We start from the raw sequence: 16,367 nt of genomic DNA, 5'->3' as shown, positions 1-16,367 counted from the left end.
TTCTATCTGATTCATCATATCTTTAAGAGAACTATATACAGATATCAAAAAAAAACATTTAGTGTAAACGAGTAATTTTTGTTCAATAATTAAAATGTGTCAAGATAAACTCGCCAGTGCCTTTGTGTGTACTTTAAAAATTGTTAAAGTCAATAAAATTACAGACTCATCACAAGAATGCTATATGATATCGACAATACTTCTTCTTATAATCACTTTAGTAGCACAAACATGACGTCTGCATATTTTGACCATAGTTTTTTTACGTCCCTAACTATCTCTTCCGGATTTTCTTAAAGAATCTCAATGCAAAGCTGTCAGGTAAAATTGACACGAGGAAGTTTGAAAAGAAAAGCAACAGGGCGACAAGAGGAAAAATAAAAATGGGTAAATAATGGGCGATTGTTGAAAAATTATAAACACTTCTTTACAACTTGTGTTTTCCATCAAACAGTGTGATAGTGCTTGTGCAGCGTCATATTTTAAATATTTCAACTGATCCACATACATCATCGGATATGTTAACGAAGCATTCCGTTAATGTATGAACTTGTTAGATAGCTACAGCCGTATTTACTACTAAAGACAAGTATGTTACTTGTGGACGAACCTTATGACACTTAGTTAACAAGATAATGGTTCGTGAATTTTGTAGTTGATGGACAGCTTGTGCCGAAAACATTTCTAAATGTATCTACGTTGTGAATAGTTTAGTTTGCGGCTTAACAAAAGTGACAATAAATTGTTCGGTTGTTTGGCCTCCACAGTGGATGCACTTTCAGCACGCATTAAGTAATAGATCAATGACCAGCCGGGTAATATCCGTGACCGATCGAGTGAGAATGTTGGCTACTCGAAAGTGTCAAGTCGATTTGCGACGTTCTACCGTGTTAAATTTTGTACGGATTTCTTCAGGAATAGTTTTCTGAGTTTCTATACCCTAGACCATGTTCGAAAAAGAGTTATTGGACGTTTTTCGTACTCTTTACCAGCTTTTGGTTAACTTCTCGGCGATTGATCCGGCGCGCGTTTTTTGAGCGAAGGGTCAATCGTACTGGGAAATGCATGGTGATCGAAAAAAATCGTGCTCCATCGTGCTCCGATCATTGACAAGAACAGTTGACCCATCGTTGCAAAGCTTGAAACATTCTCCATGCTACAGATGGAAAGGTTAAATTAAAATTTGACCAAAAATAGGCGATATTTGGCGACAAATAACTTGCTGTAAATTTACAAGGGTCAAATCCTGATTTCTAGGAGCGGTACCTGGCCAGGAAAACCATCCAAAGAAGTAATTTTCGATGTAATAACCACCTGTGTCAGTCGCCATCTCGACCGTACTGAACATTGTGCGTAACATCTACATCTAAAAACTACCTAGTGCTAAAAATAAAGGGTGAAATCTGGCCCAAAGTTCCGAACTCATTGCAATCTGCGAGCCAAGGTTTGCATGGTTAATTATTCATGACGTTGGCGGCGGCAGGTTCGCTGATTGGTCAATCGTAATATCCTCTCTATGGACATAACCCGGACTGATGTCGGTCAATGAATTTGATTATTCGGCTACAAGATATGGTTGAGTTGTCTCCACCAAATGTGCAAACAAACCGTACGCAACTAGCTGCTGGTAATATGAAGTAAACTTAAAGGGGTATATCTCACCTGGAAAACATTTTCTTTGTTGTTCGTCAATAAATAGTAATACTATTTCGAAACTTAAAAGTGGTTTAACTTTCCTTTTTCACCTCGATAAATAATTGTGATAGGAAAAAATGTTCATGGCTTCACGACAAAACCTACGTTAGGACCGCGTCCATTTCCGTGACGTCTGAAGTGACGTTCGAGAGTGTAGAACGGAGAAGATATACACACAATTGCAGAATGGAATTCATCTCAAGTTCTGGCTATAATTACAAAAGTGACAATCAATTCTACAATAGAATCCCTTTGGACTTATTAAGGTTCCAAAGAAGAAATTGACCTTTTTAAGCTAACAATTCTCTAGTGGTTTTTAAGCGCAAAACCCCTGTTAAGTATATATTTTCGAAAAGCCTAGATAGTGGGAAACATTTCGGTTACAATAATGTCACCATTGTTTACATAACTATCACGTGACAGGTAATTTGCGTAACCTTTCAAAAATCGGTTTTCCGTAAGCTTTGTTTCAATGCTTTGAGATATGTGGCTGAAATTCGTGTGAGTGCAAGCTGTCCTAAGGATCTTCCAAAGTGTGTTTTTAACCTTCTTACACTATTGTTTTGCCAGAAATACTACCAGAGCGGTGATTTAACCCTGATTGATTTCTTTCAAATTATGCTCCAAAAAGCTAAGCAATATATAAATAAACTGCGACACACTTTGAAGAGCGTTATGACAGCTTGCACTCCAACAAGTTTGAGTCTGATATTTTGAAGTATTGAGACATAGGGAAAAAAGATTTTTGAAAGGTGACGCAAATTACATGTCACGTGATAGCTATGTAACCAGTGGTGACACTGTGGTTACGAAAATGTTCCCCTGTATCTAGGCTTTCAGAAAATGTTTAATTTAGGGGGGGGGGTTCAGAGCTCATTTACCACCAGAGTATTGTTATATTTAAAATGTCAATTTCTTGTCTTGGAACCTTAATTTAGAGGGTAGCCACTGATGAAGAGTCTAATGTTACTGTTGAAAATGATTCCCTCGGAAACATTGTGAGCGTAGACTTTGAGCTTCAGTTCACTCAGCGTGAAATGTCTCCATAGAAAGGCCGGCCGCTATATAGTAGAGTATGTGAACGCAAACAATCCACAGCTTCACAATAAATCTAGCAAATTTTCGATCTACCTGCCCTATTCTTTACAAAGTTATTAGAGCAGAATAGTACTTTCTTATAAGGCCATACTGCCCGTTAGATTGATCCTGTGCTTTCCTCGAGCACATGAATAAAAAAAAAACCTGAGATACCAGGCTAATCCCGGTCGCTTGGCTCTATTTGTCTTGGCGCGCGGCACAAGTTACAGCCGGCCAAGGCCATCGAGTTGAAACTCCCCCCCCCCCCCCGATCAACACATGGGCCAACCAGAGTACATTTATTCAATGTCACTTAACCACAAACGTGACACTCGGTTGATTCTATTCCAATTCATTCAGTTTATTTTGTTTTGATATTTATATGCCCCAAATCAGGTGCTAGTCTAGTCAGACAACAACGCACGGAAATATTTAGAGCAGATATGGCCGCAAACCCACGTTGTGATTTATTGCCGATAAATTGGTAAAATCCCATCGTTGATATTTCTAATGGAAGAGGACATTTTCGATCATGATTTGACAGCGTAAGACGCTTTTTCTTGCTTACCCAAACATACGAACTGAAGATGGTTCCAACCCTCAAAACGGACAGCCTGCAGTCGCAGTCCATCAGAAGGTCGATTAAGAATTGTCGGTTGTCCAGTCAGGGCCCTGTTGCATGCTCCATACTCTGGATCTTGCCAAACGGTGAACTCGCCCTTGCTTGGTTCTTTATATATACTACAGTTTTGTAATTAATGATGCAAATAGCAGACCTAAACGACTGTATATAGAGCCTTGGAAAAAGTGCAAACTTTACACAATGCAATGATTAACTGAGGTGACACTGATTTGACCCTTTCAATACGCATCATTTCTAATATTCTCGCCATATACTCTCACGTTTTGTGTCAGTGCTGTAGATGAACAGACTTAGTAGCAGTAGTATTCTGGGCGTAATAATGTGTAGTACTGTTCATCATGTAGAGTAGTTTAGTGAGCTACTAAAGGGTTAAGTCTCATTTAAAGAATATCCTGGGTGGGTCGGCTCCATGTCTTGGCATACTATTCCTGTACAGTAAGCTTACACAGTGGTTGACCAAGCTCGGCATGGGGTGTCGGCTGCTGGTATAACACTCACATTACACACAACTCTGCCATGCTGTCATGGAAATACCTCTAGGTCAACATCAAATTAACGGCACAAATGTAAACTAAAACCATCCTGGTTCGTGTTGTTGCAGCCCCAAACAGCACATCTTTTCATCATACCAACTATCTGAGATCTTCTCGAAGTTGGTACCCAATGTGTTGACTATTGCTCTGAGGGCAGTGCTCCCACATGTTAGCCACATCTGACGTCACGCCATGTGACCAATACGCGGCGAACCTGAACTCGGACGTCACAACTTTAACAGTGAAATAAACTACTATTGAAATAGTTGCCACTACAATGTTATGGATTTTCGAAATAATGAGTATTGTTTAATGCAATTCGATTAAGTTCAGACCAAAAAAAAAGGTGAGATATACACTTTAACGCTTCAGTTGATCTCTCTACATCTATTTTCTGTAAATTCCAGCAAAACCGAGTGTCACACGCAGCGTCGAGTTTAGCAAACTGATTTGTGACGAGTATCCACAGGCTTGTAGTAATGTGAATAACATTTTCAACGAGAGAAAACAAACCAATGAAAAAGTTTCACATATTGCATGTCTGCATTGTGCGATGAGGCCAAACAATTGGACGGCCAACTTAAATCATGTTTATTTAGTCTGATGCCCAGGTGACTATCGGCTGAGCAGTGGAAATTGTCTTTGGAGGTGTGGTCTCCGTTGCTACTTCCAATGATTAAATTAAATAACCTAGCGAGGATGTCTGGCTTATTCTTCAACTTAGTAACAAGGTTACAGAATTCAGTCACGCACAAATGAATTATAATGGAAATGTTCGTACCTACGTGAACAGCGGAGAAAGAACCAGTTTCCAGCGGTTTCATTTAAATTCCAATATAACATTAACCACTACGATAGAATAATCAATGCCTTTGGAGAACATTTTAAAGTACCCGTTCGAAGCCTTGAGGACCAACTTCTTGTAGGGACCAACGCCTTGTGTGATATTCTGACGATGGTTACCTGGGAATTTAGTCGGTAAGATGTTATATTACTTCAACGACGTTGCTACCTTCTGACGTTTATTTTTCTTGCTGTCTGTCTCAAGATAAACTTAAAGTATGCACAGAAATCATACATAATTATTCATGGAAAAACGGCGAATGAAAACTCTCTTTACCTGGTCAAAGGCGTTTACTTCGCTACAGTAAAAGTTTACGGAAAAATATACGAAACAGAGTTGGCGTTCCTCTTGGATTCTTTTAAATGTGTTCTTTGTTGAAGACATGCTTTGCCTGCTGACCTATTCAAAAGATATCAGCCTTTGTCTTCTACAAAATATTTGCATGGCGTATATTTCAATATAACAATAAATACAAAAACGTAAAACGAACAATAAGGAAACGCAAAGCTGTCGTCTCTTTAATTTAACAACGTCGATATACCTACCATAGTGCATTGTTATGATTCGATAATTTTGCACCGTATATAAACGAGATTTATAGTCCAACAAACATACAAAATACGAGAGGTTAGAGCAGAGGTTATAATAATACTGACATATCACGCTAGAGTCGCGATTTGAAGTTTGGGCTAGTGCATGAGTGTTTACTGTCCAGAAACTTTTTATAAACATACCTCGCGGTAAGACTCATTACCGGTAAGTTTTTAATATTTTTCAATTTTAGCGTCTGTCTAATGTTTTACATGAAAAAATCAACCTGTATGCATCTAACATGACACTATATGCGTCAATAAACTGGTTCACACAGGCATATTTTGCCAGAGCAAATTAGGTCCGACATATCTCGGTCCAACGGCGTACGGCCTTAGCATGTTTGGACCCTTTCGCCATACAACCTCGCTCGGTCCACAGAACCCGTACCAAGGCCGTAAATATTATCAGGACCATATAACTCTGACCGTTTTTGCCAAACGGACACATTTTAATCTAAAAGATCGCCCTTAAAATATGTGTACGATTTACAAAGTCTTGTCGACTGTTTAAATTGACGATAAATCAAGCTCAAACAACCAGGGTTAACATCAGTAACGCTGAAATATTGCCACATTGTATCTTGCATTCCAGAAATCTGAAAACAGTCACAAACGTACGCAAGGTCTGCGATATTAAATCAATTTAGTGTCATTATGAACATTTCAATATTATGCTATTAAATTCACTTCGAGCATATAACAGTAATTATATTCTAAGATGGTCTTCATGTATATGTGACTAGCAGTATGTGCTACAGCAAAGTATGATTTCACCGTTACCTGATGATGTTAATGGGTAATGTTTTTCCTCAGGCAGCCACCATCATCTCCCAAACTTTCTATTATCATGTTACGTGTCAACTTTGACCCAGTCGTGTTTGCAATTGTTATTTATGATTTGATATTGATTTATAAAAAACAAAAAAAAACCCAAAAGAAAACATTTATTTCATTGCGTATTGATATCTTGGCAGGGTGATCACACTATCAAAGCGACTGAGTATTCTCCTACGACAGGGAAAACATTAAAACTAATTATGTCAATAAAATAGTAAAAACCACTGAACTATAATATAGTCTCTTGTTATTAAATGACGTCCGATAGGATTTACATATTTTATTTATTTTCTACATATTACTGTTATTTTACATTCAGGAAGGTTCGCAATATTTACAAACAAATGACAGTATCATACTGAGAAACTTCAGGTTTAAAAGCCAGTAATCTAAATTCAATATACTCATTCAGAAATGATTCTCAATAGCAATGATTTTTTCTTATGTCTTATCTTATATTTGTGTCATAAAATTGGATAGAATGACTACAATAACAGCAAACGTTCGCCAGCTGCAGAGATATTCTACTGGCAGTAACATGATATTAATGCAGAGACCAAGAAATGTGAACTACTATTGCATTTTAAGTTATTCAGAATATCTTTAGAAAAAACAATGAATGGTGATTGTACCACAATACAACATTCAGCTTTTATAATATTTTAATTTTAAAGAAACGCGCGTAAGTTTGAATACATCAATTTTTTAGAGAATGCACAGATAATTTACATACACTGATAGACGTTTCTTAAAGAATGAAATTGCAGAACCATAAGCTTTTGAGAACAGTACCTAAAACTAAGGAGCGCAGAGACTTTTTTCTCAAACAGTCATTCCCCTTAGGTAAATATTTACATACCGTTTTGATTCAGTCAACTGTCAATGGGGCACATGCCAGATTTATCCGTAGCCATAGGTTGCTAAGAAATAATTGTCACATTACAATATACATGGGGTATCTGGTCATTTGTTTACGTATTTTTTTTTAATTTTAATATTTCACCTCTCCTGTAGAGATACTACATTGTAGTTTTAAAAGTGATAAAGTAACATGGGAAGCCAGTACGGAATGGTAATTTGGATAATTCAAGTGACTATGCTGTTTATCATACAAAGAGGTGAGTCATTGACAGTAACACTCTCTGTTTACATTTCTTCCTTTCGTAGCATTTTACACCGAGAGTGTTTTTTGCATGCAGGTTTGTATGCCATTCACATTGCTAACATGAACTAGTAGTTTTTTTTTCAGTCGACGGGTCAATGTCATGGGCGGTAACACCAGTAGATACTATCGCAAAGGAAGGACAACATACGACGTTGTTCTGTAAAGTCAACACAGATGGAGAGCAGCACCCGGTTATTATATGGATAATGGATCCTAAGCAGCCAGGCCCTATAGTTGTACAAAACGGTTCGGCATTCGATGAATGTTGTGACATCACTGGTGACATATCCAATGGTGAGAATAATTTACTCATCAAGAACACAACGAAAGCTCACGATGGAGTGTGGCAGTGCCTGGTTCCTGGGTTAGGAAAGAAGAATGCAGTACTCACTGTTATAGGTATGAGTGACATTTTCATTTCACACATTGCCTGCATTACTTCTTATTCATTTTCTATTACATCCTTAAATATTTGTTTTATTCGATTAACTATGCATGTCCTGACAATCAAACGTAATTTGGGTAGTATAAACGCACAAAAAGTGAGCCAAAAAATATTCCACCCGAAGGCAAATGTTGACTGGACGTGAGTAACTTGCGAATAATAACTTTTTTGAAGAGAACATGACAGCTTTTCCTAAACAGGTCGTTAGATATGACTCAAACAACACACAAGTTGTTTCTTGGTGGTTCGGGCCACGTGTATTAATATTCATATGTTACTCTAACATTTTTGCCGTATGGCGAATTACAAGGAAAAGAAACTTGATCTAAAAGCTATATACAATGTCAGGGGCGGTGACACCTGTAGACACTATCAAAAAGGAAGGAAAACAGACGAAATTGTTCTGTAAAAGTCAACACTGGGGAGGAAAATTCCGTCGGTAAGGTGAATAAAACACGTGACTTTGGACAACAGAACAGAGGTTCCGTCAAGTAACAAAATTTGGATGTAACTACGGGCTATATATATATATGTCACTGCAAACATCAAAGACCGTAACACTAAAACATTGACGGCCGACATCGGTATTGCCGAGTTGACACCGACGGAGACCGGTGACGGCAGCGTTGTGCCCACAAGCATGCTGTATGTCATCGAACGAAATCTTTCGGGCTCGCAAAGGCCGTAAACCTGTGATATTTTAAAAAGTCACGGCATCTCTCAGTATATGAATGAACGTGCCTGTAGGGCATTTGCATATCTCCTGGATGACGGACCGCTTTAGTTATGAGAATATAATCCGGGTATATAAACACAAATCGTGAAAAAATATCATGCAATTTTTGGCAATAATTTTGATCCGTCCACTCCAAACGAAAAGTAAAAAGACTGTTCATGTGATATATATATATATATATATATATATATATATATATATATATATATAATATATATATATATATATATATATATATATATATATATATATATATTGTGTGTGTCTCTCTGTGTCAGTGTACCTGTGTGTGTCGGTACTCCATGATTTGATTAGCTTCAACTGTAATAATTGATTATTGCTCTCTTTTTCTTCATTTATTTAAGGTCAAACGAGCCAAGTTGTTTGAAAAAAGAAAAAATTGGTCCAAGAAACGAGGTAATTGTTGGGAGTAGTATAACATTGGGATGCAAAACAGAGTCAAATTTACCAGCGTCAGCAAAGCTCGTTTTGATGAGAGATAACAAGAATGTAACGGTAGTCCATCACAATCAGTTATCACACACGTGACAGTAGAGAAGGAAGACCATGGTGCTAGTTTTAGCTGTAAAGTTGAGCATACAAGTACAAACTCTCCCTTTGTTTGTACAGACATAATTACATTGGATGTACAGTGTAAGTGACAGCTACCTGCTTCGTGTTTTCATAAATATACTGCTAGTCAATGCTTACCGTACCCCAGTTATCTTCTTCTATCAGATTTTCTGTATTAAGGCGCATAAGCATCTCTACTTCAAACCCTTGTCTGTAAACTTGATGTCGATATTGTTCAGCCCTTACATTGCGGAGATACTCCTTAATTTCCCCAAAATCGTTCAGTGATCTCAGGAAATCCGGCATCTGTTGACCATCCTACGAATCAGCCCACTTTCAAGTGCAGTGTTACCCTTCTTTATTTTCTTATAATGCTGATAACCTTTCATGGAAGTTGAATCAAAGTTTATACTGATGTTTTAATCCAAGATGAGGACATGGAGAAATTGAACAACACATAACAAAACAATGAAGCGACATCCTTGGGAGATAAATAAATCGACACTTACTTTAATTTTGTCATATTTGCATGGACACCCGCTTTAACTTAATTGATAGTATATGCAAAGGGAAACGCTTATATTAACATTTTATAATTTCCTTTCAACTTTTACGCCCCAGCATTCCTTTCAATTCTGTCTGTAATTTAGAAGCGATATAGCTATCAGGAATCGCCATGCATGGCAGAGTATGCAAGTGTTTATCTGTTCAAATGAATGTTGTATCTGGCCGGACCGAAAGTAAACTTCAAAGTATGATTAGCAGATTCCAGTTTATAAATATGTATAATTACCTACATAATAATACTATGATAAAATAAAATATTTTTATATCATTAGTGTGAGGTATTAAATATCCAGTGCGAAGGAGAACATATCATAAAAACTTGATGTGTATATATTATATATATATATATATATATATATATATATATATATATATATATATATTGTTATCGATTAATTCATAGATTCACCGGTCGCAAAAGTCCCACCATACTTATGTGTCAAGGATGGCACTCATCAGGCATTAGACTGTGAATACACGCCGGGCAATCCATCTGATACACAGGTGAAATGGAAAGCACCGAATGACGAAACAGCCACAAGAGATAATCCACTTATCATTGATAGCATCGATGAACATTCGAATAATCCTCACAACTATACATGCATTGTCACCACACGTTCTACAATGGCAGTGAAGGACGAGATGGTGGAATAACCGTGGTTCAATTTGAATGTAGGTTAAATGTTATGGATTACCTTTGAAATTAATTAGCCCCCTTTTGAAATATTTTGGGTTAAGTCCTTAATTCAAATAACGTCCATATAGTTGTCCATATTTTTACAAAATAATTGACAGGACGCCAAGGTAAATGCTTCCTTTTAAGGTTTATTGTAAGTGGCAACTATGTTGCTACCCTTATGTTGGGACTGATAAAAATGTTAAATTTGGTGAGATTACTCTCCGTTTGGTAGTTCCTCTCTGCGTACAACTCTGAGTTGATTAACCTTATAAATATTGAAATCGTTAACTTCTTGATTGACAGACAAGCCAAGCGTCAGCACACCTATCTTATACGAAATAAATGAAGGCCAAGACCTTAAACTGTATTGCAATGTCAAATTAATAACACAAGCTATTGACATTGAATGGACTGCGCCTGATGGGAGTGCACATCCTGGACAAATCCTAATTGTTCGGAACGTGACAAGGATACACAGAGGAGTGTACACTTGTCATGCAACCAATAAGTTATGTTATGATGTCGATGGGAACTGGCACGGTAGCAGTTCTACATTTGTCAACATAAACTGTAAGTGTACGAATTGAGTTTGCCTTTCTTCAAGGGCTTTCGCTAAAAAGCACGCATTTTCTTTGAAGTGAACAGGGAATCATAATGATCTTTACAAAACGGGGAAATACACCTCTGTTGTTTTAAGAACAAAATAGCCTTTTAGTTAATACAGTCTGAAGAGTAATCTGACTATATATCTACTCACTCTTGAACATTTATGTTAAGGGGGGAATTCTCAGAGAAAGTTTTTATTTGCACTGGATCGCCATCTGGAGTTTTGCATTCTAAATCACACGGACAAACTTGATTTTCAATCTCCCTCTTGATTGTTGTTTTAGGATTATTAGGCATCAGTTACCTATAATGAAAAAAACAGTACAGAAGCACTCACATTTTTTACAGTCAAACCAATAGCTGCCACATTGTCAAGGCGCACAACGGAACGATACGGAGAGTTTGTGAATTGACATGCTGCACAAATTGTAGCAATCCGGCAGCTGAAGTGAATTGGTATGTCGATGGTAGTATTGTTGATAGCATTAGCGACAACATTACATTAGAAAACGTTATCGAGATTGAGTGTGAAAATGGTGGTTTTATGACGTCACAACAGTTGAATATATTGATGCAACCTGGCGATAACGACGTGCATATAAAGTGTTCTACACAAAATCCAAACTTTACTGAAGATGAAGTCTTTTCAAGAGGAGAAATCATTGTGGCCACATGTGAGTTGACGAAATCTTTCAACACTAAGAATTATGTCCATTTCTTGTTTCAATGAGAGCCGTATGTTTAGGAAGGTATTACCATGGCCGAATCGAAGTTAGTGAATATCGATGGCAACCAAGAACGCGGTTAACAAGTTGGTCCAACATTGAGAGTGAACATCATTTTCCTTCATTAAGTTTTTGCCCCTTTATGACTCATATTTTCTCACTTGAAATATTTTTTAATTTAAATCCCTTAGTTCCACCAAGGCTTCCTGAAGGCTGTAAAACAAAGATACACATATCTGGAACGAAGGGAAACACAACAAACTCATTTCTTGAGGGTACTTATATAACATTTAAATGTACATCATGTAGCAGCAAACCGACTGCTGCCATACACTGGTATCTTGGTAACAAACCTTTGCGATCACCGGCCAATCAAAGTGAACATATCAGTGTTGGCGTCTTTGGAGGAAATGTAACTGAACATAGTATTACAATTAAGTCATTAAAGAGAGAAAACGGTGAAAATATTTATTGCAAGGCTGTTAATGAATTGTTCCCAGGGTCGCCATCTTCATCCGAAAATGTCACTCTGCATGTTGTCGGTGAGTATCATTCTATATGGTATTGAAAACTGGTAGTAATATTAACAAAGGGGAAAGCTATTTAAACTTGACCTTTTGGTTTTGTTAGTCCTGTCATAGGAAGTTTCTTTTTTTCGGGGGGGGGGGGTTGCACTCCCTACTATGCTAGATATATAAACAATTGCATCGTTTTCTCGTATAACAAGGACGGAAATCAGTACCAGCGATGAACAATTTACTGCTTGTGGACCATTACTTCTTTTTGTGCATATCATTTAGTATGCTTACACATTTTTGGGGATGTCTTTCTTTTCGGATGACCCGATTCAAACAAAATGAAGAAGGACGTGCTTAATCATGCATATATGCTTTTCTCGTCATAGTTTTACTACAACGTCTTAAATGTCTACTTTATTTGCATACGCAGCACTAAAGAGTAGAAAGAAAATCGTGAATGAAAACAACTTTTTGGGTTTTGAATAAACTTTGCAAGGATAATTGCTAATCCCCGACCGTGTCTTTTCCAGTAAATAACGACGGATAATTCAAAAGCGGCACTATTCTGACAACCTCGAGCTCAGTAACATTTATTCCTTATTGTCAGGAAACTAGTAATATCATATTTACCGACATTACTCTGTCACAGTCATCGTGTTGACTATCATTAATTTCAGATTCGTCGCCTGCTACCACTCTAAAATCGGCTTCACTAAGTACTGTAACTTCATCGACACATAAGTCATCTGTATTAAACGGAATCTTAGGTATTGACTCGTTCCAGCTACCAACGAACTATTTCCTTGATGAAATGTTGCTTTGTTTTTAGATGGGGCTTTGCTGTACGCTATGAAAAATGTACCGTCGAGAACATCTGTCGCCATAACGTATATTATACTAAAGATCTACATACTGATCATTCAACAGTACTATACCACTATTATGTGTATATGATATAAGTGTGATAATATTTAACTCAATAATGATGAAATCATAGGATGATAAATTTAACTAATTAAGACACATATCCCACAATCATCTCAGCCTGACTCCTCTAACAAAAATGATCTTTGTTTTCGAGATTTATGTTTAACCGATTATTTACACGTTTTAAATTACCTACTGGTAAATAGAGGGATGAAAACGTAAAGATTATTGAGTTAAACAAAAAGTATTTGAATATTCATGATTCTGTTGTTTCCATTAACTACTGCATAGAAGACAATCAGTCACCACATATTGGTTTCTTTAACAGAATAGACAGAGTGAAAAACAAAAAATAGAGGTGCGCTTTGTCCTTTTATTGATGAATGATCATCCAATATTTAAAATCATTGTTTTAAGTTATGCGTTTATTTATTGCTCCTTCATTTTGACATTTAGTGAAAATGAAATACCTGAAATTTGAACTTTCCAATAACTCAATATCCTTTACACGTAAATAAATCTCGTAGGTATCAGTCCAACAAATACATATTTTAGTTTAATGTTAATATCAACGGAACAGGATCGAGTAGTTTACTTGTAGGATTGAAAGAACTTATCATATGTTTAATAACGGAAGTGAGTCAACGTTTTTATTAAACTTTGTACTTCTTCAAGCTTTATGAGTGTCAACACATTTTCCTTCTGGTTACAATTGTGATATTGAAATATATCCGCAAATGTAAGCAACAATCGTGACTCTCTCCCTGTTTGACCTCTTAATATGCTTAAGCCCACGTCGAGTTTACTTAATTTCTTCTGCGTCCCTGGTCCTTGTCCTACAGAAACAACTTATCTTGCTGACATATCTCCAAAATATACCCAAAACATTGAAATATTCACAGACAAAGCCGAATGGAGGAGCGACGCTGACAGTACTGCTATCATAATCTCCGTTATTGTCATCATCTTATTAGTTGTGGTGGTTATACTAGCTGTAATCATTATTAGGAAACACCGGAAGTATACACAGATATGGAGTAAGTGAAAATTGTACGGTACATTACTTTGTATATTATGATTATAATACATACGTGGCATAATATATTTGAAGCGTGTTTCAATGATATCAGAAACTTTTGTACGTTGGAGATATTGTGGATGTAGCAGCCGCAGTGGTGTGCATTTGTTTCTCGATAAATGCGAACGCCTGTAGCTTCTTTCATTTGCGAGCGTGCCAATGCGATGCCACATGTCAATGTATGTTCATGATTAAGACAGGCTTCGTTTTGTGATTGAAACGTTCGCATGTGTTTTGGACGATAAATGAAAAAAAATGCAATAACTAGCGAAACTCGCTTTATTCATGAGAAGGGATTATTTGAATTCCGATTCGGCTGCAAGGGTGTGATAAAGCTTAAAACATAAGCTTGAAAATGCCAATGACGGCACAGTCAAACTTAAACTATTTATTGGTTACTTGTTTACACTGTAGCTTATTTTTAGTTCCTCTCTATACTTCCACGTAAGAGAAGTGTTACAAACTCCTGTTTTGGTTGGACGTGTGTGTTAACTTAAAATACATTTTTTGTTCCACACTTGAAAGGAACGCCCAAAAGAACTGACAAGTAAGTTAATGTTTATTACAATTAACATTTACAAGATGATTTGACTTTCCATTATCCGTAATTTCGTTGCGAATGTCATCTAGTTATAAAAGTAACATTTAAAATGGATATTTCGTTGCGCTGTCTATCCGACTGATATAAATCATTACAACGACGATGGAAGTATTGTTTTATGTTATTAATATTACAAACAGCACTCCTATAAGGAACTCTAACTACTAATACACGGTCTTAGCCAGCTAACTTGATTTCATTTATCCAACAGACCTGACGGATGTATACTAATGGCAGTAAGGAGTCAGCCGATTACGAGTGAGTCATTAACAACTCTTTGCCTATTGTGACGTGAGTTAAAGCTGAGGAGTGTATGTAAGTTTACAAAAATGCAGTCGGGTTACAAAAATGCAGCACGTCAAAAGAACACATTTTGATTTCGGTAACGACGATGAAGCGATCCCAAACTATTTCTAGGAATGTTCAGCTCCGAGCGCGTCCAAGTCACATGCAAGCATTAAACGTACATCAAATTGTATTGATTTGAGGACTATCCGGGAATTACAAATATGGCACTTGTTTCAATCTGAGCAGTGTTTACTTAATGATTTGTAAGCGTTTATAATAAAAATATCATTCGAATTCCTATACTTGCTGTATATAGGAACACACGAATCTGACAATGATGATTCTATGCATTCGGGTTCTCCAAACGCACTTTATAGCACTCCCAATAAAGGAAGGAAACAGAAACATACAGGTATGGACAGTGCCATAATGTTTTTGTACACAACAAAGAAACAAATATGGCGGGCTGTAATATCATAAGCTGTTATTATGACGTGAACAGCCTAGGCAGCAAACATACACATACTCGTCCTGTCAATATTTTCAATATACTAAATGATATATGATCATCCAAAAATCCAAAAATCCAATGTAAAGGCAGTGTGACACTGAAAAAAAACCTTATCTTAGTCTGAACAAATTTACTAATTGAATACAACACAGTCAATTGTTATGTAGGTCATTTCCCCCACACTCATCATGACCTGAGTTCAATTAGTCTAGAACATTCTCAAGGTCACTGCCCTTGATGACCTCTCAACCTTGAATTCAATTAGTCATGTTTGGAATGTTCTGGAAAGTTGATTAGTTGTGTAAGGGAGATAATTTTAGAACAGTAATTAGCATGTCAATAAAAGTTCTAGATTGTTCTTATATGCTTATATGCCTTTATAAAAGGGACGTGCACAGCTTCCAGTCAGACTTTTGGGATCGTGTCTCTTGTGTGTTACTAAACCCAGCAGTAGTCATTCTCAAGACTTTTCAAGACCTTCACTGCCAACGCTGGATTTATACTGTGGACTTTGTGCAACTTCAAGCCTGCAAGCCAAAGGACTGTTCATTCATCCGACTGACTGTTACAACTCTGAGACTGGAGCTTTGCCGTCCCAGCTGAGATAAGTAGTCTGTACACTTTTAAAGCTTGTATTTTATCCCTGACTTAGCAATTAGTTTTATTTTCGTAATAAATTTTGTTTAAACGTAAACTGCTGAGTTCACCCTTTTGTTCGTTTTC

At 36.9% G+C, this 16,367-nt stretch overlaps 2 protein-coding genes and 1 long non-coding RNA gene across 3 annotated transcripts in view; 2 read left to right on the top strand and 1 right to left on the bottom strand.

Annotated features, from left to right (window-relative positions):
- LOC139127479 (uncharacterized) overlaps positions 1-16,367 on the top strand; it is a 237,143-nt gene that overhangs the window by 68,516 nt on the left and 152,260 nt on the right. The window lies entirely within an intron of this gene.
- LOC139127474 (uncharacterized) overlaps positions 1-16,367 on the bottom strand; it is a 61,069-nt gene that overhangs the window by 13,871 nt on the left and 30,831 nt on the right. The window lies entirely within an intron of this gene.
- The window catches only part of LOC139127478 (uncharacterized), a 99,564-nt gene that overhangs the window by 75,368 nt on the left and 7,829 nt on the right, over positions 1-16,367 (top strand). Inside the window, exons 2-6 of the mRNA XM_070693403.1 lie at positions 12,917-13,006; positions 14,009-14,203; positions 14,770-14,791; positions 15,057-15,103; positions 15,450-15,545. Of these exons, the coding sequence (XP_070549504.1) occupies positions 15,076-15,103; positions 15,450-15,545 (124 nt within the window). The 5' untranslated portion in view covers positions 12,917-13,006; positions 14,009-14,203; positions 14,770-14,791; positions 15,057-15,075. The remainder of the gene's footprint in view (positions 1-12,916; positions 13,007-14,008; positions 14,204-14,769; positions 14,792-15,056; positions 15,104-15,449; positions 15,546-16,367) is intronic.

Source organism: Ptychodera flava, unplaced genomic scaffold (genome assembly GCF_041260155.1).
Source record: "Ptychodera flava strain L36383 unplaced genomic scaffold, AS_Pfla_20210202 Scaffold_32__1_contigs__length_2955704_pilon, whole genome shotgun sequence".
Lineage (NCBI taxonomy): Eukaryota > Metazoa > Hemichordata > Enteropneusta > Ptychoderidae > Ptychodera > Ptychodera flava.
This window is presented reverse-complemented; position numbering and strand designations above follow the sequence as displayed.